This window comes from Bubalus bubalis, chromosome 7 (assembly GCF_019923935.1).
Source record: "Bubalus bubalis isolate 160015118507 breed Murrah chromosome 7, NDDB_SH_1, whole genome shotgun sequence".
In the NCBI taxonomy this organism is placed as follows: domain Eukaryota; kingdom Metazoa; phylum Chordata; class Mammalia; order Artiodactyla; family Bovidae; genus Bubalus; species Bubalus bubalis.
The window spans coordinates 71017417-71040299 of NC_059163.1; the positions used below are offsets into that span (position 1 = coordinate 71017417).

At 37.6% G+C, this 22883-nt stretch overlaps 1 protein-coding gene across 5 annotated transcripts in view; it reads right to left on the bottom strand.

Moving 5' to 3' along the window:
* STIM2 (stromal interaction molecule 2) overlaps positions 1 to 22883 on the bottom strand; it is a 189401-nt gene that overhangs the window by 111293 nt on the left and 55225 nt on the right. For all 5 annotated transcript variants that reach the window (XM_044946022.2, XM_045166303.1, XM_025290216.3 and 2 more), the window contains one exon: positions 658 to 788. In XM_044946022.2, the coding sequence (XP_044801957.1) occupies positions 658 to 780 (123 nt within the window). In that variant the 5' untranslated portion in view covers positions 781 to 788. The remainder of the gene's footprint in view (positions 1 to 657; positions 789 to 22883) is intronic.

The window sequence follows — 22883 nt, forward strand, 5'->3', positions numbered from 1 at the left end:
CTCTGAATTCAGTCAATTAACTTGTTTTAAACCAATTTGATATTAACAGGTATTGGCATGCAGGGGTATGATAAGCACTTTCACACGGGAACTTGTTTTCTTGGAACACTGCCACCTGGAAGGCCAGCTGTCATGTCATGAGGAAGTCTGAGCTAGACCCCTGAATGATGACACGTTAGTAATTGCCAAATGGAGAGACTGAAGGGAAAAAAGTAATTTGAGATATTTCAGCCCAAAAGAGATCACAACTGAATACAACTGCCACCATGACGCTGGGCCATAACTATGGGAACAGAAAATGTACCCAGCAAAGCCCGGTCAACCCAGAGAACCAGGACAAAAAACAAATTGTTGTTGTTTTAGACGACAAAATGTGGTGGTGGTTTATAAAACAGAAATAGGTGACATAGAACAGAATATATGTTTGAGAAATGCAAGTACATGAGGCCAAGGATTCTTATAAGACTAGGAAGACATATATGCATGAAAAAAAGAAAAAATCATACTAAATACAAAGGGTAAAATTAAAGCATAAAGAAAAAAACTAAAAACGAGGAAAATGGAGTTGAGTCATACAAGGAATAATGGGAAAATTCAAGACTATAAACTTGGTCACGCTGTTACAAGAGAGTATCAGTGAAAAGGGTCTCCACCTACTTCATCACTTTCATCTACTTCGATTCCACCATCTTTGTCATCATCCATTTGTTTATGTATTGTTTGAAGAGCTTCCAGACTAAATCTATCTTCTTCTGTGAAGCATGGTGGACTCAGTGACATGCATGGATCTGAAATAAAACAAAGGGCAATTACTAACCTGCCACCCCAAACACAGGCTATAGTCAAGACAGTTGAATTTCAAACAAAACCAACAAATTAAATTTCAGACTAAGTCAAACTAAGATGCTTTAAGAATTCTATCTAGTAGGGTATTCTTCACATCAAAAGTATAGTATATGAACATACTGTCTAAAAATAAATAATCCAACTTAATTGATATCAAACTACAACCAATACTAAATTCAAGTTGTCCACATTCTTACACATCTTCAATAATCATCTTCTTATTCAACTCATGATATTTGTAAATTAACCCCCTCAATAAAACAGATAAACTCCCTCCTTAAAAACTAAAAAAAAAAAAAAAAAAAAAAATCACAGAGCACAAGGGGTTTTCTTGTATAGGCCAGTTTAAAATGTAAGTCCTTAGGGCAACATCACAAAGAATACAAGAAAAAGAAATGTAGAACATTGACATGATCCTTAGAAATGTCTTTATCATTTTTCTAACAGATTCTAAGAGTCCATCATATGACTCTCTAAATGTGTAACTTCTTAGATTCAACAAGGAAAAACTGAATTTTAAAAACCTTGTTCTTCATATTTTTCTTAACATAAATTTATTGCCTAAATAATTTTGTACAGAAATGAGTGAATCCTCACATGTAGATTGTCAAAAAATAACAATTTAGAGAGAATATGTAATTTTTCATGACTTAAAATGAGATTAATAAAAATTACCTCTTGCTGACCTCAAATAGTAAACAGCCTATACACCAAAATGGAAAAGTACTATCAAAGCTTCACTCATACCCAATCTGGCTGACTGGTAGATTGACAAATTCCAAGAACTGATTTATACCAAGTCACTAAAATAGTAAAATAATATCCTCTTAAAATGTCATCAAATCCACATGTATTTCCACAAATAGTGTGGTCTTAAAGTTTTTAAAGTCAAAGCTTTGGTTTTTCCAGTAGTCATGTATGGATGTGAGAGTTGGACCATAAAGAAGGCTGAGAGCCAAAGAACTGATGCTTTTGAATTGTGGTGCTGGAGAAGATTCCTGAGAATCCCTTGGACTGCAAGGAGATCAAACCAGTCAATCCTAAAAGAAATCAACCCTGAATATTCACTGGAAGGACTCTTGCTGAAACTGAAGCTCCAATACTGGCCACTTTATGTGAAGAGCTGACTCACTGGAAAAGACCCAGATGATGGGAAATATTCAAGGCAAAAGAAGAAAGGGGTGGCAGAGGATAGATGGTTAGATAGCATCACTGACTCAATGGACATGAATCTGAGCAAACTCTGGGAGATAGTGAAGGAAAGAAGAGCCTGGTGTGCTGCAGTCCATGAGACTGCAGAAAGTCAGGCATGACTTGGTGACTGAACAACAACAACAGTTTAAAATGGTTATCAACAATAGTTAAAAACCTAGTTTATCATCTGGTCTTATTACAAATTAACTGACTGTGGACAAATCACTTGTCCTTTTGTCTCAATTACATCTCCTCTAAAATAAAGCAAGTAGACTAGATATTTACTAAGCTCTAGTCCAACCAGTCCATCCTAAAGGAGATCAGTCCTGGGTGTTCATTGAAGGGACTGTAGCTGAAGCTGAAACTCCAATATTTTGGCCACCTCATGCAAAGAGTTGACTCACTGGAAAAGACCCTGATGCTGGGAGGGGTTGGGGACAGGAGGAGAAGGGGAGACAGAGGATGACATGGCTGGATGGCATCACCAATTCGATGGACATGAGTTTGAGTGGACTCCGGGAGTTCATAATGGACAGGGAGCCCTGGCGTGCTGTGATTCATGGGGTTGCAAAGAGTCGGACACGACTGAGTGACTGAACTGAACTGAACTGATTGCAGTTATAATGGCTCGCTGCTGCTAAGTCACTTCAGTCGTGTCTGACTCTGTGCGACCCCATAGATGGCAGCCCAACAGGCTCCCCCGTCCCTGGGATTCTCCAGGCAAGAACACTGGAGTGGGTTGCCATTTCCTTCTCCAATGCATGAAAGTGAAAAGTTAAACTGAGCGACTTCACTTTCACTATAATGGCCTAAGAGTATCTAATTCTGCACTGAGGAAAAAAAACAAGAAGTCAGTTGTGGAGATCAACTAATAACTTCCTTTAAAAACAAAACAAAATAATTTAAGCCTCTATTACCTACATGTTCTACTTACAGACCATTTTGGCAATTTAACATTTTTAACAGTTTTAAATCAAAACCTAATTTTCATTCCTTTAGTCTTGAAAGGGAAGGAAACAGAAAAGCCTATAAAAATAAAAAAATGAAATTATAAGTTATCTGACATAAATGTGTAAATATTTAAAACTTTGATTAACATTTGCTAAAAATCTAAGAACTTATAAAAATAATGGTCAATTATAATCCCTAATTCACAAAACAATCCAGAACCCTGAGATGCCCCAACTTTTCCTGAATGGATGCAAAATAAAATATAAGCTCTCAGGTATCACCACCACATATGGCATAAAGAAGATTATGTGTAAAATGTGTTATTGCCTCTCAGACATATTTTTATACATATTTTATTTTGCAAATAAGCATGTGAAGTTAAAGTTTATTGTAACTAGCACATAAGGAAAGGTTCAGCATCACTCACTCTGATTAAATAGGCTTTGTTGTTAAACTCTCTAAGCAAAGTCAACAGTGAGGACAGTAGAAATGTTCAAAAGCAGAGAAAAGGAGGAAGTCCTAGAATCTGGAAAAAAACTCATATGTAAACAAAATTGTATTTTTTTAACTTCAATTAATAAAACACTATCAGAATCTACCTCTGAATGTAACTTCTTCATGACGTATTTCATAAAAACCAACTTCTGAGTACTTCTTTCTCTGAACGCCATTCAATCCATTCAACAAATATCTACTGAGCGCTACCATATGTCAGGCATTGGAAATAGCAGTGAACAATAGAGAGAAAAATTTCTCACAAAACTTACATTCTAATGGAGGAGATGAGCACAACAAGATAAATAAGCAAAATGAATAGCATGTTGTTTTTAGTAACAAAATATTAGAAACAACCTCAACTTTTACTAGTAGCTGCTACTGCTGCTGCTAAGTCACTTCAGTCATGTCCGACTCTGTGTGACCCCATAGACAGCAGCCCACCAGGCTCCCCTGTCCCTGGGATTTTCCAGGCAAGAGTACTCGACTGGGTCGCCAGTACCTTCTCTGGAATAGCATGTCAGGAGTGGTAAGTATTAAGGAACAACAGAACAAAGCAGATAATGAAATGTCAAGGAATTTGAAATTCTCAACTATATCTTTATTCTCAAATCATTCTTTAATGTTGTACCAGAATGGCCGAGTGGTTAAGGCGTTAGACTTAAGAGCCAATGGATTTATATCCTCATGAGTTTGAACCCACTTCTGGTACAACAGGTCCTGCTTTTGGCTTCCCTGATAGCTCAGTTGGTAAAGAAATCCGCCTGCAATGCAGGAGACCCCGGTTCGATTCCTGGGTCAGGAAGATCTGCTGGAGAAGGGATAGGTTACCTACTCCAGTATTCTTGGGCTCCCCTTGTGGCTCAGCTGGTAAAGAATCCGCCTGCAATGCGGGAGACCTGGGTTTGATCTCTGAGTTGGGAAGATCCCCTGGAGAAGGGAAAGGCTACGCACTCCAGTATTCTGGCCTGGAGAATTCCATGGACTGTACAGTCCATGGGGTCGCAAATAGTCGGACACGACTGAGCGACTTTCACTTTAACCTCTAATTGCTTAATGTGATATTGTCCATATGACTAAGCTTATGAAAAGGGCAGGGGCCATGTTCTTCCATTTCTCACATGCTCATAATACCCACAACTTAGCTGGACACATTCTGGACCTCTGTAAATTCTGCTATTTCATACATTAACTAAATCACAAAGTTCTAGTCTTCTGTACTGTGCAAACCACTGGCCAGCATTAAAGAGATAATAAGAGTATCCTGTACCTGAAAAAGCTCGCAGTCTAGGGAAAAAGGCATGCTGTTGGCACTGAGAACATTAACTGTAGAGTGCTGTGAGAGCATGGAGGGATGGCACCTAATCCAGACTGGGAAAGAAGAGGCAGAACTTTTCTAGAAGTAAACAGGGAGTTTTAAAGAACTGTATTGATGACCTTGGGAAGGATAAAAATACATGCATCATACATTCAGTGTCATGAAAAGAACACAAAACACTCACAGAAATGCAACTGGTTGATATGGCTAGCACAAATTACAATCAGAGGGGGAAAATCAATAAACAAGAGATCAAATAGGAGATTGGTAAGAAGGGATAAAAACTCTAAAAGTAGTTTTTCCATACTAAAGAATTTGGATTTTTTACTCTGAAAACTATGAGAAGCCCACTAGGGATTTCAAGGAGAAGACCAACAAAATCAGATTCATATAGAGAGATCAATCTGGTGACAGTGGAAGACAAATGGAGACAAGACTGGGAGGCACAATCATCAGGAAGTGCTGCAGGAATCCTGGCAGCACTCAAGAGCCCATGCTCCCAAGGAATGGGAAGGTAAAGGACAAAGACTGTGCTAAGGTTTGGTGTTTTGCCATGATGGAACAGCAGAAAGAAAAGAAAGACAGGAGCTGAGGATACGGCAAGAGTGATCCATTTTCCACATGAAATTCTGTTTCCGTTTGGTACAGTGTCTTATGGCCTTTGAATTCTAACTTAGATGAGTTGTGAATTCTGAATTCCATTACCTGTTCTGAAAAACATCTATTTCTACTTAATTAACTATGCCAAAGCCTTTGACTGTGTGGATCACAATAAACTGTGGAAAATTCTGAAAGAGATGGGAATACCAGACCACCTGACCTGCCTCTTGAGAAATCTGTATGCAGGTCAGGAAGTAACAGTTAGAACTGGACATGGAACAATACACTAGGTCGAAATAGGAAAAGGAGTACGTCAAGGCTGTATATTGTTACCCTGCTTATTTAACTTATACGCAGAGCACATCATGAGAAATGCTGGGCTGGAAGAAGCACAAGCTGGAATCAAGATTGCCGGGAGAAACATCAATAACCTCAGATATGCAGATGACACCACCCTTACGGCAGAAAGAAGAACTAAAGAGCCTCTTGGCTGACTTTATTTTTTGGGGCTCCAAAGTCACTGCATATGGTGATTGCAGCCAAAATTAAAAGACGCTTACTCCTTGGAAGGAAAGTTATGACCAACCTAGACAGCATATTAAAAAGCAGAGACATTCCTTTGTCAACAAAGGTCCATCTAGTCAAGGCTATGGTTTTTCCAGTAGTTATGTAAGGATGTGAGAGTTGGACTATAAAGAAAGCTGAGCGCTGAAGAACTGATGCTTTTGAACTGTGGTATTGGAGAAGACTCTTGAGAGTCCCTTGGCTGCAAGGAGATCCAACCAGTCCATCCTAAAGAAGATCAGTGCTGGGTGTTCATTGGAAGGACTGATGTTGAAGCTGAAACTCCAATACTTGGGCCACCTGATGCGAAGAGCTGACTAATTTTGAAAAGACCCTGATGCTGGGAAAGATTGAGGGCAGGAGGAGAAGGGGACGACAGAGGATGAGATGGTTTGATGGCATCACTGACTCAATGGACATGGGTTTGGGTGAACTCTGGGAGTTGGTGATGGACAGGGAGGCCTGCCATGCTGCGGTTCATAGGGTCGCAAAGAGTCAGACAGGACTAAGTGACTGAACTGAACTGAACCTGTTCCAACGTCTTTTTCATTTTTTTTTCAGTTGTTTTTCCTTCTAGGTTAATTCAGCACAACTGACCATTTTAACTCAAAGCAGGTGATCTAAATTTCTTTTAAAATATACAAACTGATATAAAAGAACTATCCAGTTAATGAATCAGGATTAATAGACAAATTTCAAAGACAACTGCTAAAATACCAAAATCTGTATCCTTTGCCAACATCATACAGACATCTACCTTAGCTACCCAAAATGCACCATGTACTCTATAACCAGTTTCTCACTTAAACAAAAATCACCTGTTCATTTACACATGATAAGGAGTGCCTGTCCCTGGAAGGCCCTGTGCTTGGTGCAGACACCCACCGAAAATAAATTTCCTCCCCTTAGTGCCCTCGTGTGCGTGTGTGTGTGTGTGTGTGCGCGCTAAGTCGCTTCAGTCATGTTCGACTCTTTGCAACCCTATGGACTGTAGGCTGCCAGGATTCTCTGTCCATGAGATTCTCCAGGCAAGAACACTGGAGTGGGTTGCCATTTCCTTCTCCATGGGATCTTCTCGACCCAGAAAATGAACCCGTGTCTGTCTCCAGCATTGGCAAGCAGTTTCTTAAACACCAGTGCCACCTGGGAAGCTTTCAGTGCCCTCATCTTCTGTTAAAAGCAACATGAAGCAATGTATCTTTTCAGCATTATGCTGAGCATTCCTTTCTCTTCTCTGGATCAAGAGCAGCACATTCCAGTGAGAAAAAAATAAAAAAGAAATCAGCTGAAACAGAGAAAGATTTAACCAACCAAAGTCAGCAATCAACACCATTGTTAAGTTCTATCTTGCTTTCCTTTACCCAAACAAATGCTCAGTCTGATTCTGCAGAAATAACTAATGAATTAAAATGATTTTACCTAATAAGAAGCATCTAATATATTCTAGAAGCCAAAGCTATTTTATGTACATAATATAATCCCTACAACATTGTGTGAAGAACATATTCCTTTTTCAGATGAGGAAATGAGACTTATGAGTAACCTGCTAAAGATTACACCCCTAGAAATGACAGACTTGGGATTCACACCAGTCTTCAAGACTCAAATTCATGTTTGAGCGTCAGTACAATGAATATAAATACATCAGTGTTTCCCGTGTCAGAGAAGAATAAGGAATCGCTATCATAGATCACGCCCAAACCTGGCTGAGAAGCAGAGAAAACCAAGAAACACAATTGTGTCCCATGGAAGAGGATCATTAGACACCTCATGAATGACAGACACAATCTAAAATACAGACCTACACTTCTTAGCTTTCTCCTTTTGATAATAACATACCTTTAACTCACACTCCCCTTGAACAAACCTTTACTATATTACCACAGTGATAGACATATATTGAAAGTTTGAAAATGAAAGTGTTAGTTGCTCAGTCGTGTCTGACTCTGCTATCCCATGGACTGTGGCTATCCAGGCTCCTCTGTCCACAGAACTCTCCAGGCAAGAACACTAGAGTTGGTTGCCATTCCATTCTCCAGAGGATCTGTTTGACCCAGGGATCGAACCCGGGTCTCCCACATTGCAGGCAGATTCTTTACCATTTGAGCCACCAGGGAAGAACTGAAAGCTTAAACATATATAAATATCAGAAGCCAAATAAACTTCTGAAGTTAAGTTATTTACCTGGAAAAATGTAGAATGCCAGGCTTCAGGTTAGAAGCCAGGTACATAAAGGGTAAAAACCAAGTTAAACATGGCAAATGCAATGACAGACATGTAATAAATACATAATGGTAGCAAAACTTAGAACATAGTCCTGTACAGCAAGAAAAAGATTTGAGAAGAAAGTTATATTCACACTGAATCTTGAAAGATGAGCAAGTGTTCTCTAGGAAGACATCAATAGGCAAGAACATAAGCTGCTAATAGTTATTATACTAACAAACTAATGATGACAATAGCTAGCAATTATGGAGTATCTATTACACATCACATAAATCTGTTATATATTATACATTTCACTTTGCCTATAAAATAGGCACTATTATTACCATTTGACAAGATAATTAAGAGATAAGACTGACAGTATCAATGAAGGCCAGATTATGGAGGGATCTACAGATTACTATAAAGTGCCAAAAAGGGGAAAAAATATTAATAGATTACTCACTGAAACCCCCTATTTGCAGTTTCCCCAACATGCAAAGCTCTTTTTCCCAAGTACACCCATTGTGGGTAACTCTTTTCATTCCAGCACAAATGTTTCTCCTCAGAGGTCATCTTCTTTCCTCATCTAAAATATTCCTTGCTTTTTCTATTTGCTATGTTTTTCTTCACAGCACTTAATCACAGTGCATATATTATGTATTTATTTTCTTACTTTCCACTCCTCCACTATAATGCAATCATGAGATTATAGGCACTGCTCTTCCTTGAGTGCCTAGAACAGGGCCTGGCACACAGTCAGCACTCAAAAAATGTGTTCACTGAATTATTTACCTAACTGGTTTCCAATACAAATGTTTGGAAGAGAAAAACTTTTCACGAAATTACCTGGCTGCTTAGAAAACTAAGATGTAGAAAATGATAATAAAAATCCCTTACCTCTTTACGACACTGACGTTAGTCTAAGCAGTTAGTTGAAATCTATTAATATTACTCCTCCTTTCATGAAAACTAATCAGTAGCCTCCAAGAGCCTGAAGTATGAAATCTTATCTATCCACTGTCAAAGACAGCTGTATAAATACTTAATGAACAAAATATATAACACATTATAAAAAAATGGAAAGAGAACTTTAAAATATTTAAGATTCAAGGCTCTAAAACTTGAGCAGTAAAGATAAAATTTCATGAAGGCAAGGCCTAAGCTTGTTTTTACTGATTGTTGTTTTAGTCACTCAGTCATGTCCAACTCTTTGCAACTCCATGGATTGTAGCCCACCATGCTCCTCTGTCCATGGGATTTCCCAGGCAAGAATACTGGAGAGGGTTGCCATTTCCTTCTCCAGGGGATATTCCCAACTTAGGGATCAAACCCACGCCCCCTGCACTGGCAGGCAGACTCCTTAGCACTAAGCCACCAGAGAAGCCCCATTTTATTGATTACTATACATTACTATTATTATATATGTTATGATGTATGTATATTATTATTATACAGTGTGTGCATGCTCAGTTGCTTCAGTTGTGTCTGACTCTTTGCGATCCTATGGACTGTAGCCCACCAGACTCCTGTGTCCATGGAATTCTTCAGGCAAGAATACTAGAGTAGGTTGCCATGCCTTCCTCCAGGGGATCAGCACTCCTAATAAATAATTATGCCTGACTGTTTTTACATGCAAGCTATTGCATTTTTGGTGGTATAATGAAAAAGAAATTGGATTTTAATAAGCAGGGTTTTGAAAAAAGAGAAAACAACAAACCCAAAGAGGAAGTAAGATAAGATCTGGGACCCACAAAGAGCAGTCTGCTGGCAGACTGGCTCTCAGCAGAGAGTGCTACTCAGTGCTCCTCCCTGTTCACCTCTCCCAGATGCTGCCTCTGGCCTTCACAAGAGTGGGGCGGGGAGGTCAGTCCCACAGTACAAGGAACTGTCCTCTGCTAGACAACACTCCTCCCTAGGAGGAGGAAGGAAACACTAGCAAGCGGAGAAGCAGTAGGATGTGAATCTGGTGGCCTGGAGCTATTAGTCAGTGAATGACAAGGAACCAAGAATTAAAATAAATTTTAATAGAATATTCAAGAAACTACTGATAAAGTTTTAAGTAGCTGGGAAAGATTGAAGGTGGGAGAAGGGGACAACAGAGGATGAGGTAGTTGGATGACTACCTCATATCATATCATATCATATCAGCAACTCAATGGACATGAGTTTGAGTAAACTCGGGTGATGCACAGGGAGGCCTGGCGTACTGCAGTCCACGGGGTCACAAAGAGTCACACGACTGAGCGACTGAACTGAACTGTGACTTGTTGGTAACTATAACAGAGATAAGTCACAGTTTATATTTTGTATAGTGCTTTCAAGTTTAAAAAAATGCTTTCCTATATAGTCAGTTTCATTTTAATCTACAGAGGAAAACTACAGTCTCAGTTAACATGCTTGTCACCACTGAATGCCTATTCCAACTGCAGGCAGGAAGTAACAGAACATAAACCACCATCACAGCAGTTGGTCGGATGGAAAAGGTCAGACTGAAGTGACAACTGAAATGTAGTCAGAGAAAGGAGGCAACTATGACTGACATTTCTGAACTACAAGTCTAGGTAAAACAAAGGTACACTTCTATTTGGCTGAGTGTAACCAAACAACATAGTTACAAAATGCATCAAAAGTGATTGCATTAAGCCTTTACTAGAAACCAATGTTTATGCCATATTCTTCATTTTTTTGTCCCAGTCAATTGATACAGGTAGGGGTACAGTTCAGAAATGTAAGAAAAATAAGAACTTAAGAAATAAATGAACCTGAAAAAGCAAATCCAGTCTTTAAATCTAGTTTCCCTCCTACAAAACCTTGAAGGTCAGCAATTTCATAACAACTAAGAAGGAGAGCCAGCTGACTTTTAATCACAAACCAATGACTGAAGCCCATTAACAATGTGTAACATCATATATTGCCAAGAACTTGACTTACCACACTGGCGACTGTTTATGAGTCTCATGATTAGGATTTTCTTAATTACTACCACTGAGAGAAAAATTTTAAACAACTATTGTTCATACTTAGTACTTTCATTAATGGTTCAAGCCACTTATCAAATCAAATACTTTAATCAGAGTATTTTGAGACATTTTCTCTAAAATCTTCAGAGATTACCATTCAGTGTCATTTTCCAATAAACCAACAATCTGATTCAAATTCAAAAAGAAAGAGAATAATGCCTTCTTTCTTTTTTGATATCCTCTTTAAGGCAGAATCTATTTTCCCTTATTTTCCCAGTGTCAAGCATATCACCAAAACCTGCCATATAGGAGGATTAATTTATTTTTTTGAGAAACATCCATTGATATTATCAAATTATGGCTTAAGTGTTATACTGAACAAAAAATAAAGGGCCTGTTCTTTGAAATCTCTTCTGACTGATGACTGGAGCTCTGAATGACTGACTTTGTTGACAAAGAAGTACTCTGACTCTTGAAAAGAGAAAAAACTTTCCCCAATCTGCTAGCTAAAAATTTCCCTTAAAAACTGCTAAGTCCAAAAATACCTTCCAAATGTTTTAAACAGACTATTGGATACAAACTCAGTTACTTAGGTCCCTTTTCACTTTCCAGGGACATCTTTCAACTTACCATCTCTGATTATTTTACTCCCACTTATTCCCCCGCCCACACAAAACATATTGTCCTTGTCACCTCAAGAAGTTCCCACTAATCTCAAACGTAGGAGACCGAAGGTAATCCCCTCTGCCTCAAAACTCTTAATATGCAATTCATTTACCAAACATTCCTCAATCCAAAAATATCTACACTTATATTCATAGTTAACCAATATGTTCCTTTGATTTTAATAATCAATTTTAAAATATTAATATTAATAAATATTAATAAATGAGCAGGAGTATTTATGCAGCTGTATTTATCTCTAGATTCACTGACAGCTGCCTAATTTTTCCAATTGTATTTTATACTATAACCTCCTAGAAAGCAATACTATATCTGTACATGACATTGTTGTATCTGTCATATGCAGGAAAATACTGCTGACTAGGTGGAAAAAAACAGAAGTAAATAGGTGCATGTATACACTTATTTACTGACTCCTGGTTTCCCAGGATGCTATGAACACTAATGACGATTAGCAATATTATGTGCACAGAGCAATGGAATAGCTTTGCTTATTTTCGTTTGTTTTGAAGGAAGAAAATGGTAATTCAAAATTACAACCAGAACATTGTGCATGTACTTTATGCCACTAATTCATATTCTTAAAATGGTTAAAATGATAAATTTGATGTTATATATATTTTACAATTTTTTAAAAAGCTATGAGCAAAACAAGTAGAAAACAAAGACTATTAAAACCATTCTGTCTATATCAACACTTTGGGAAATAAAGAACATTACTGGTACTGCAAAGAGCATGACACTGTTTCACTTCTTTCTCAGCACAAGAAATCAACAACAATAAGAAAAAAACAGTATCCCAATTTTACTGATGAGAAAGGTTGAGCATTTCTATAGGGGAAAAAAGAACTTTCAATTCATTCTCATTCTGCCACTTATACAACCTCAGGAAAGTCATTTAACTTCTTTGCCTTAACTACTTCATCTATAAAATGGGAATAACAGTATATTTACAAGATTGTTGTTAGGATTAAATGAGATATCTATGTATAACATCTAGCACAATGTTGGCACATACTTAGAACTCCACAAACAACATGCAATAGATACCTTTTATTATTATCCAGAAAGGTAAAGTGCCCGTTGAAAGTAAACAGCACAGCAGGAATTCAATGCCAAGTCTCTTGCAATCTAAGTGTACTCTTCCTATTATACTGCTATTACCTTAACAGACAGCAAAAGCATTAGTTTTTAATTAGACTTAACTCTGAATATCTTTTGCCTGATCCCAAAACCAAATACACCCTAAAATATAAAAAGAGAAGATAAAGAAGGAATAGAGAGTTTGTTGGATAACTTACATGCCAGTTGCTTTGCTTGGCTAATTCTACTTCTCTCAACAACCCTACCAAGTTGGAAACACACTAGAGCTTCTCACGATGGATTAGCCAAGACTCTCATATGTAAAATATTTTACTCCTAGGTCAAAAGTTTTAATCATTTTGCTGAAATTCAACCTAGATCTGTCCAAATCCAAAGAACTTAATTTTTCCCCTATATCCCACAATCTGTCAAAAGAAAAAGACTTCTCAGTTTTAAAAATACCCAAAAAGAATATTTTGTGCAATATTCTCATCACCTGAAACATAACAAGCACTCAGTAAGTATATACTGAATGAGTGAATCAATACAGAAAGTTAATGAGTGGTCATGGGGTAGGCTGGCTTATATTTATATTTGCCTAACTTTTAATTACACTAGAAAACTTTCTCTTTTATATGGAATAATCATATCAACAAAGTATGACCAAACCACCAAATGTGATACCAAACTGAGCACTTGAGCTGACAGCAACTTCACTCTTAACAAGTGCTAAGGGTCAAAAACTCTAAAGTCATTCTTGACGACACTCATACACATCACATCTGACCTCAAGAAACCTGCTGGTTCTCCCTCTGAAACATTATGTAGACTCTGCCCTATTCAGGGTCACTATCTGTTGCATGGATTACTGTCCCTCATCTTTAATGTCTTCTGTCTCCTTCTGTTAAATCCATGGCCACCCACGATAATCACCCCTCTGTAAACACCCTCACCTCCTTCTCTATTATCTCACTTGGTTAGCCAGGCCACAACCTTGATAAAAATCTAATTCTCCACCTACTGTACCTCTATACCCATGCATCTAAACAAGGCTGATCATGATGCCTGAAATTCATAACCACAGACTTCAATGGCACCCTAATGTTGTCAGGTAATCATACTGTAACTATCTGGTCTATTCACTCTCCCAGTTTATTTCACACCTTCCTGATCCTCAACTCTTAATGTCTTATCCTCATCCTTATTTATGGCAATGACTCTGCTTCTCATGCTTCACTGAAAAAAAAAAATTTTAATGAAGCAGTTAAAAGAGATTTTCCATAAACTCTCATGACCAATCAACCTCCCAGTGTCTGCACCTCATACTGTGCCTCTGATCTACTGACACAGATGAATTATCCAACTTTCTATATAATGTTAATCTCTACCCTTGTGAACTAAATCTCACCTCAATGAACTCCTCAATAGCACTACTCCAAGTATTCATCCTTAACATTTTAACATTTTGTTCTCAGCAGATCACTAGCATCAGAATATAAACATCCTTTTCTCTCATTCTGAAAAAAAAATAGGCAAAATATTTTTCTTTTAATTTCACTTCACTACGCCTCTTTCAGAAAATCTCCTTGAAAACACTGTTAATATACCATCTCTAATTTCTCTCCTCCCTTTCTGTTAAAATACACTCCAACCAAAACAACCAGGAGAAAGAACAAAACTGGAAGAGTCAAGTTTCCTGACTTCACTATATTACAAAACTACAGTAATCAAAACAGCATATGGTACTAGCACAAAAACACATACAGATCAACGAAACAAAACACAGAGTCCAGAAATACACCCACACACTTATGGTCAACTGATCTCCAACAAAGGAAGCAAGAATATACAATGGAGAAGACAGTCTCTCAGATAAGTGATACTAGCAAAACTGGACAGCTATATCTGAAAGAAAGGAATCAGAACATTCACCAATCCATATACAAAAGTACACTCAAATGGATTAAAGACCGAAACATAAGACCAGATACAGATACTATAAAACTCTTAGAGGAAAACATAGGTGGAACACTCTTTGACATATATCACAGCAACATTTTTTTGGATCTGTCTCCATAAAGTAAAGGAAATAAATGCAAAAATAAACAAATGAGACCTAATTAAACTTAAAAGCCTTTGCATAGCAAAGGAAACCCTCAACAGACAATCTACCAAATCGGACAAAGTATTTGCGAATGATATGACCAATAAGGGATTAATATCCAACATATATAAAAAGCTCATATGGCCCAACATCAAAAACAAACAATTTAAAAATGTACAGAAGAAAACAAACATCTTTTCCAAAGAGGAAATGTAGACGGCCAACAGGTAGGTACATGAAAAAATGTTCACCATCAGTAATCACCAGAGAAATGCAAATCAAATACACAATGAGATTATCACCTCATAACTATCAGAATGGCTATCATCAATAAGAACACAAATAACAAACATTGGAGAATATGTGGAGAAAAAAGAACCCTCATACACTGTTGGCGGGAATGTAAACTGGTGCAGCCAGTATGGAAAACAGTAGGGAGGTTTCTAAAAAAATTAAAAACAGAACTATCATTTGACCCAGCAATTTTGCTCCTGGGTATATATCTCCCTGAAAAAGACAAAAAAAAAAAAAAAATCAGAATACTAATTCAAAAAGATATACGCACCTCAATGTTCAAAGCAGCATTACTTATAATTGCCAATATATGTAATGGAAGCAACCCGAGGGTCCACCAACAAAAGATATGGTATATAAATACAATGGAATACTACTTAGCTATAAAAAAGAATGAAGTTTTGCAGCAATTTGGATACACTTGAAGGGTATTATACTGAGTGAAATAAGTCAGAAAGAAAAAGACAAATACTATAAGATACTACTTACGTGAGGAATCTAAAAAATACAACTAGTGAATAGAATGAAAAATAAAAAGGAAGCAGACTCACAGATATAGAAAGCAAACTGTGCTTGGGGGAGAGGGGCAATATATGGGTGGAGAAATGGGAGGTTCAAACTACTGGGTATAAGACAGGATCAAGCATGTATTGAGTTGGCCAATAAGTTCATTCAGGTTTTTCCGTAAGATGTAATGAAAACCCCAAACAAACTTTTTGGCCAACCCAATACTGTGCAACAGAGGAAACATAGCTAACATTTTGTAATAACTGAAAATGGAAAGTAACCTTTAAAAAATTGAATTTATAAAATGTTTTAAAATACATTCCAGTCAGGTTTGTGCTCTTACCACTTCAGCTAAACAGTCCTGGTCAAAATCACCAGTGATCTCCACATTATTAAATTCAGTAGTCAATTCTCAGTTCTCATATTACTTGGCCTATCAGTAAGTATCTGCCACAGCTGATCAGTCTCTTCTTTTTCCAGATTTCAGGACAACATGGTATTGTCATTCTCCTCCTCATGGACTGCTTTTTCTGTCTTCTCTTCCATAGGGCAAAGGAAATTTGGGGGGCTGATGGCTATGTAAATTATCTTGACTGTGGCAAAGATTTATATACATATTCTAACTGTGGCAAAGTATATATACATATACTAACACTTTGCCAACTGTACACTTTTAATAGAAACCATTTATTATACGTCAATTATACCTCAAAAAAAACCCGTCAGCTTTCACATACTATTTCTGGTCTCTCAGACTGCTCAGAGATCATGACAACAGGATTATTAAAGTTGTTTTTAGACCCTAGAATGAAAATATCCCGGCCACTGAGAACAGTTAGTTCCTTTCCCATCCTATTCTCTCAAAATAACTTGGATCTACCGTTTTCAATCAAATTACTTTACTAACAAAAGAGAGAGTCAAACGGGTGGTGAAGAGTTTGACTCTCTAGTGTCATCCATTATGATTACAAGGTCAGAAATAATCTGCTGCTGCTGCTAAGTCGCTTCAGTCATGTCTGACTCTGTGTGACCCCATACACGGCAGCCCACCAGGCTCCCCCATCCCTGGGATTCTCCAGGCAAGAACACTGGAGTGGGATTTTTCTCCAAACATTCAAAATGTCTCTTATTATTCTTAGCAGGGTTGGCAATCCTCAGCTAAATTTGGCCTTTAAGAACTATGAAGATGGTTGCCAGAGATCTGTGCCACTTTCTTATTTACTATCAGCTATGTGTCCTATTTTCTATCTTTTCATAATTTTATACCCCTGTCTCAACTAACATTAACCTGTATCAAGTATTTTAATAAATACTACCAGTAAGTGATTAAGTAAATAAGTAAATAGTACTTAAAACATGAAAAGAAATATATACATTAAAATATTTAACAAAAATTTAAATATGTGGGGGGGGACATGTAAAACCATCAGAGATAGCAAGACTTCATGGAAATTAAATATTCAAGAAACCACTCTAGTTACACCACAACTTCAAAAGTTTAGCGAAACTCAACAGCAATGAGAAACTCATAGAGACACTGGTGGGATGGTGTCAGATTTGTTTGGAATAGAATATTCAGGTAGCTCCAGTATGTGGATGTAAGGACAACCAGTTAGAGGCAGAGAGACAAGTTATTTTATTATCCCAAGCCACAAGGTCTAAACTAAGGTTATGCTTATAAGGTGAGACAGAATGAGGCAGATTACAAAAGTGTTTAAAAGATAAATTGTATTAATTCCTAGAACTTTCATTAATAATTCCACTATGGTATGCAGTCTCCATTAAATAAAAGACTTTATTGATTATCAAGCACAAAGATAATGATGAATCATTTTCCTCTGTACTTCATAATTTTACAGAAAGACACTCTAGATGAATAACCTAAATTTCTGAATGATTAGAGACTAAAAACTAAGCTCATATAAACCTTTTTTTTTTTTTTTTTGGCACAGTTAACAACAGGAAGACTGTTCTGACAGAAAACCTCAGAAAACTCCACCACATGACAGGCTGGAACACTGCAACAGGTCCCTTGCACTTCAGGATATGAAGAAAGGACAAGATGCAGGGTGGCATCAATTAAGTAGAATCTGGCTTAGAAGGATATGATGTGAAAAAGATGGACAATTACTGCATTCTTCCTGCCTACAGAACTCAATCAGATATTTCTAAGAAATGATCTAGAAGGGAATAAAGAAGCCATTCATAAAATAATACTGATCACTTTAAGTAATATGAGCTTTGCTTCCTGAAATGACTGTGGATATCCTATATTGAAAAGTCTTATTTGCACTATTACCATAATCCAGGCATAAATTTAGCCTTCATCCAAAGAAACAGCTTTGTCACTAAAAGACGATTTCTATCCTAAATGTAGCTATACTCTTAACAATTTACAGCAAGGCTCTTTGCAAATTAGCAATCTGAAGATTGCAGAACTGGGTCAGTTTTCTAAACACAAACTTTTAGCTCTATTTTTGACACTGGTGGTGAGGAGGGGAGTAGAATAAGTGTGAACAACAATTGTATGTCGTCAGTCTATCAAAAGCTCAAATCCATCTGTAAAGCAATTATCTTTTAATAAAAAATAATTTTTTTAAAAAAAGCACAAATCCAGTTCCAGCCTCTCTACCTCTCCATCACTGCCATCAGACAGAACCTCAATGCTTCGCCCACAGCCTTCCTGTAATGGTCCCTATCTCCAGGACCACCGCGCTACAAATGTATCTTCCTTTATGGTCACCACATCTTTAGGATAAGATAATGGTCACATCTTCCCCTCCTGTTGAAATCCTTCAGTACTTCCTAGTCTCCCATAGAGACTCCCCAGACTCCCCAATCTCCACAACACAAAATAGAAGACACATTCTGATCCCTGAAGGATCTCTTCACTAGTGATTACCTTCCTCTATAAAGACGCCCTGATTTCATAACAGGTACTTCCTATTCTTCAGTCTTTTAGCATTTTTATACATTAACTATTATAATTACAAGTAGTAGTCTACCTATCAACGCCAAAATTTCCTAAATAATCACAATACCTTCAACTTCGGCATCAGACGTAAGCCGTAATTTCAATTTTATCACAATAACCATGTAACCTTCAGCAAACCTCAACATCTCTGGTTCTTAGTTTCCCTAGCTACAAAATTAGCATAAAATACTCATCCTCATGACTTCTTATGAGTAGCATTGAAAAATACAAGTAAAAAGCAATACTTCACTTTAGTAAACTTGAAGAACTACAGTGCAGCTAATAACACTCATAAAACCTAAAAAGAAACTCACATTTATTACATAAAGGAAATAAACCTTCTCTATGGAGGTATAAGCACTACCTTTGTGACAGGATGTATGTAATGAGTTTTATTTGAATAAAATGTCTTGTTTTTCAGAACAAAGAAGTCATAAGCCGTGTTAAATGTCACCTTCAACTTTAAATCAAAGTTACTTTAAACAAAATTACCATTAACTTTATACAAATCCTTATTAACTCCTCAGGGGCTTTCCTGGTGGTTCAGACAGTAAAGAACCTGCCTGCAATGTGGGAGACTTGGGTTTGATCCCTGGGTCAGAAAGATCCCCTGGAGAAGAAAATGGCAAACCACTCCACTATTCTCGCCTGGTGAATTCCACGGTCACAGGAGACTGGCAGGGTACTATCCACAGAGTTGCATACTATCCACAGGGTTGCAAAGAGTCGGACACAACTAAGCAACTATACCTAACTCCTCAGAGAAATTTCTATTCATACATAAGCAACACAGCCTCAGTTTCTAGAAAATTTTTACTCAAAATAACTATTAACAAATCTAGCATGTAACTGATTTAAAATATGGGTCACATATTTTCTACAAGACATTCGGGATTTTAAAGTTGCCTTAGCAAACCTGGGCTCCTCCCATTAACAAGTCCCCATGTGCCTCATCATTTCACAAGTAATAAATTTCCTGGGAAAGGAGGGGTGAAAAAGGAAGGAAAGAGGAAATTCTCAAACAAGAACAGACAGCTGGAACTGGAGATAATAATTAGCAACTGAAATACGTGTCGTACTAATGATGGAGAGGGGTTTCCCAAGTGGCGCTAGTGTAAAGACCTTGCCTGAGAATGCAGGAGACATAAGAGACGTGAGTTCGATCCCTGGGTCAGGAAGATGCCCTGGAGGACAGCATGGCAACCCACTCCAGTATTCTTGCCTGGAGAACCCCCATGGACAGAGGAGCCTGGCTACAGGACTACAGTTCATAGGGTTGCAAATAGTCCAACACGACTGAAGCAACTTAGCATGCACACACAATGGGGCAAGAGGAGGTTAAGCTGGAGGAATGGAGAGGAGAGTGGTCTGGGGTCTTCAGTTACTGCAGCAGTGAGAGGGAGGAAAAAGCCCCCACAAACAGGATGCTGTTGTTGTTGTTTAGTTGGTAGGTCGTGTCTAACTCTTTTGTGACCCTGTGGACTATAGCCCATCAGGTTCCTCTGTCTGTGGAATTTCCCCACCAAGAATACTGGAGTGGGTTACCATTACATCCTCCAGGGGATCTTCCCGACCCAGAGATGGAATCCATGTCTCCTGCATTGGCAGATGGATTCTTTACCATTAAGCCACAAGGGAAGCCCACAAATGGGATACAATATACAGCATCTTCAAAGCTCAAACCCTTCCCACCATCAGTTTCAACTTAAATTTGAAGGAAACAATTTTCTTCAAGACTATATTTAGTGAGGGGCTTTCTAGGTGGAGCTAATGGTAAAGAACCAACCTCCCAATGCAGGAGATGTAAGAGACACAGGTTCGATCCCTGGGTTGGGAAGATCCCCTGGAGGAGGGCACAGCAACCCACTCCAGTATTTTTACCTAGAGAATCCCAGGGACAGGAGAGCTTGGTGGGCTACAGTCCGTGGGGTTGCAAAGAGTTGGACATGACTAAAGCAACTTAGCACAAGCATGTTTAGTGAGAATAAAGAATCAAGTAGACAAATTAGATTTCAAGAAACTATCTCATAAACACAATTGATTTGAAAGTCATGTTAAACATAAGGTAAAATTTTACTAAAATTATTCTGAAGTAATGGTTTTTTAAGTAAAATTTCAACTGAATTTCAAGTACAAAGTTATGCAGCAACCACAAAGAGCTTTACTTCTTACTGAATTACATCAATTTTAATCCCTGAAAAGTATAACAAGGTTCTCTTTGTCTAAACTGTGGTGGAAAAAAAAAAGATCAATAACTCCTCTGAAGCAGTTTTAATTACTTGTAACTCAAGAAACTAAAGTCTTAACATTCCTTTTTCTCCCTAATATCAAGTGTACTTTTCTACCTGACCTCTTAGGAATGATACAGTCATCTATGTGCCTAAAGAAGTCAGTCTCTCTCAAGCACCCAGTATTTAATTTGAGGGAAGACAAAATAGAAAAAGCCAATAATTTGGGAAACAAAAAGCCCAGGCCGTGCAGAGAACTCTATACATCCTCTAGTACCTTCTATTATCTAAAAAATGGAGGGATTCAACCAGATCTCAAAGGTTACTTTTTTAACCAAAATCACACCAAGACAGTGCACACAAAAATGAAAAGTACACATCAATATCTCTAATGAACAAAGATACAAAAATCCTCAACAAAATACTAGCAAACTGAAACCAACAATACATTAAAAGGATCATACCATTGTCAAGTGGGATTTATCCCAGAGATGCAAGGATTTTTCAATAACTGAAGATTATCAATTTGATACACCACATTAACAAACTTAAGAATAAAAACCACACGATCATCTCAATAGACATAGAAAGTTTCTGACAAAGTTCAACATCCATTTATGATTTAAAAAAAAAAACTTTTCAAAGAGCAGGCATGGAAGGAACATGTCTCAATATATAATCAAGACTATATATGACAAACACGCAAACAACATACTCATGGTGAAAAGCTGAAAGCATTTTCTCTAAGATCTAAATAAGACAGGGATGCCCACTTTCACCACTTTTATTCAACATAATATTGGACTTTTATTCAATGTAATACTGGACCACAGTGGTCAGAAAAGAAAAAGAAATAAAAGGAATCCAAATTGGAAGAAAAGAAGTAAAACTATCACTGTTTGCAGATGACATGATACTGTAAGCAGAAAATCCTAAAAACACCACCAAAAAACTACTAGAGCTCATCAATGAATTTAGTAAAGTTGCAAGGTACAAAATTAATATAAAGAAATCTTACATTTCTTAACACTAACAAAATACTATCAGAAGAGAAATTAAGGAAACAAACCCATCAAAAAGAATAAACTATCTAGGAATAAAGCTACCTAAGGAGGTAAAGAACTTCCCTGGTGGCTCAGACCGAAAAGCATCTGCCTACAATGCGGGAGACCCAGGTTCAATCCCTGGGTGGGGGAGATCTCCTGGAGAAGGAATTGGCAACCCACTCCAGTATTCTTGCCTGGAAAATCCCATGGACGGAGGAGCCTGGTAGGCTACAGTCCATGGGGTCACAAAGGGTCAGACATGGCTGATCAACTTCACTTTCACTTTCAAGGAGGTAAAAGACTTGTACTCAGAAAACTGTAAGACGCTGATGAAAGAAAATGAAGACAACACAAACAGGAGGAAAAATGTACCATGTTCATGGACTGAAAGAAATAATGTTGTTAAAATGATGATATTATCCAAAGCAATCTACAGATTCAATGCCATCTCTACTAAAATATCAAGGGCATTTTTCACAGAACTAGAACAAATACTTTTAAAATCTATATGGACAGACAAAAGATGCCAAATAGCCAAAACAATCTTGAGAAAGAAGAACAGAGCTAGAAGAACCATGCTCCCTGACTTCAGATTATACTACAAAGCTACAGTAATCAAAACAGTATGGTACCAATACAAAAACAGACACACAGAAGATCAGTGAAACAGAAGAGAGAGCCCAGAAACAAACTCGCAGAGTCAAGAATACACGACATATACAAGACAGTCTCTCCAACAAATGGTGCTGGGAAAACTGGACTGCTGCTGCTAAGTCACTTCAGTCGTGTCCGACTCTGTGCGACCCCATAGACGTCAGCCCACCAGG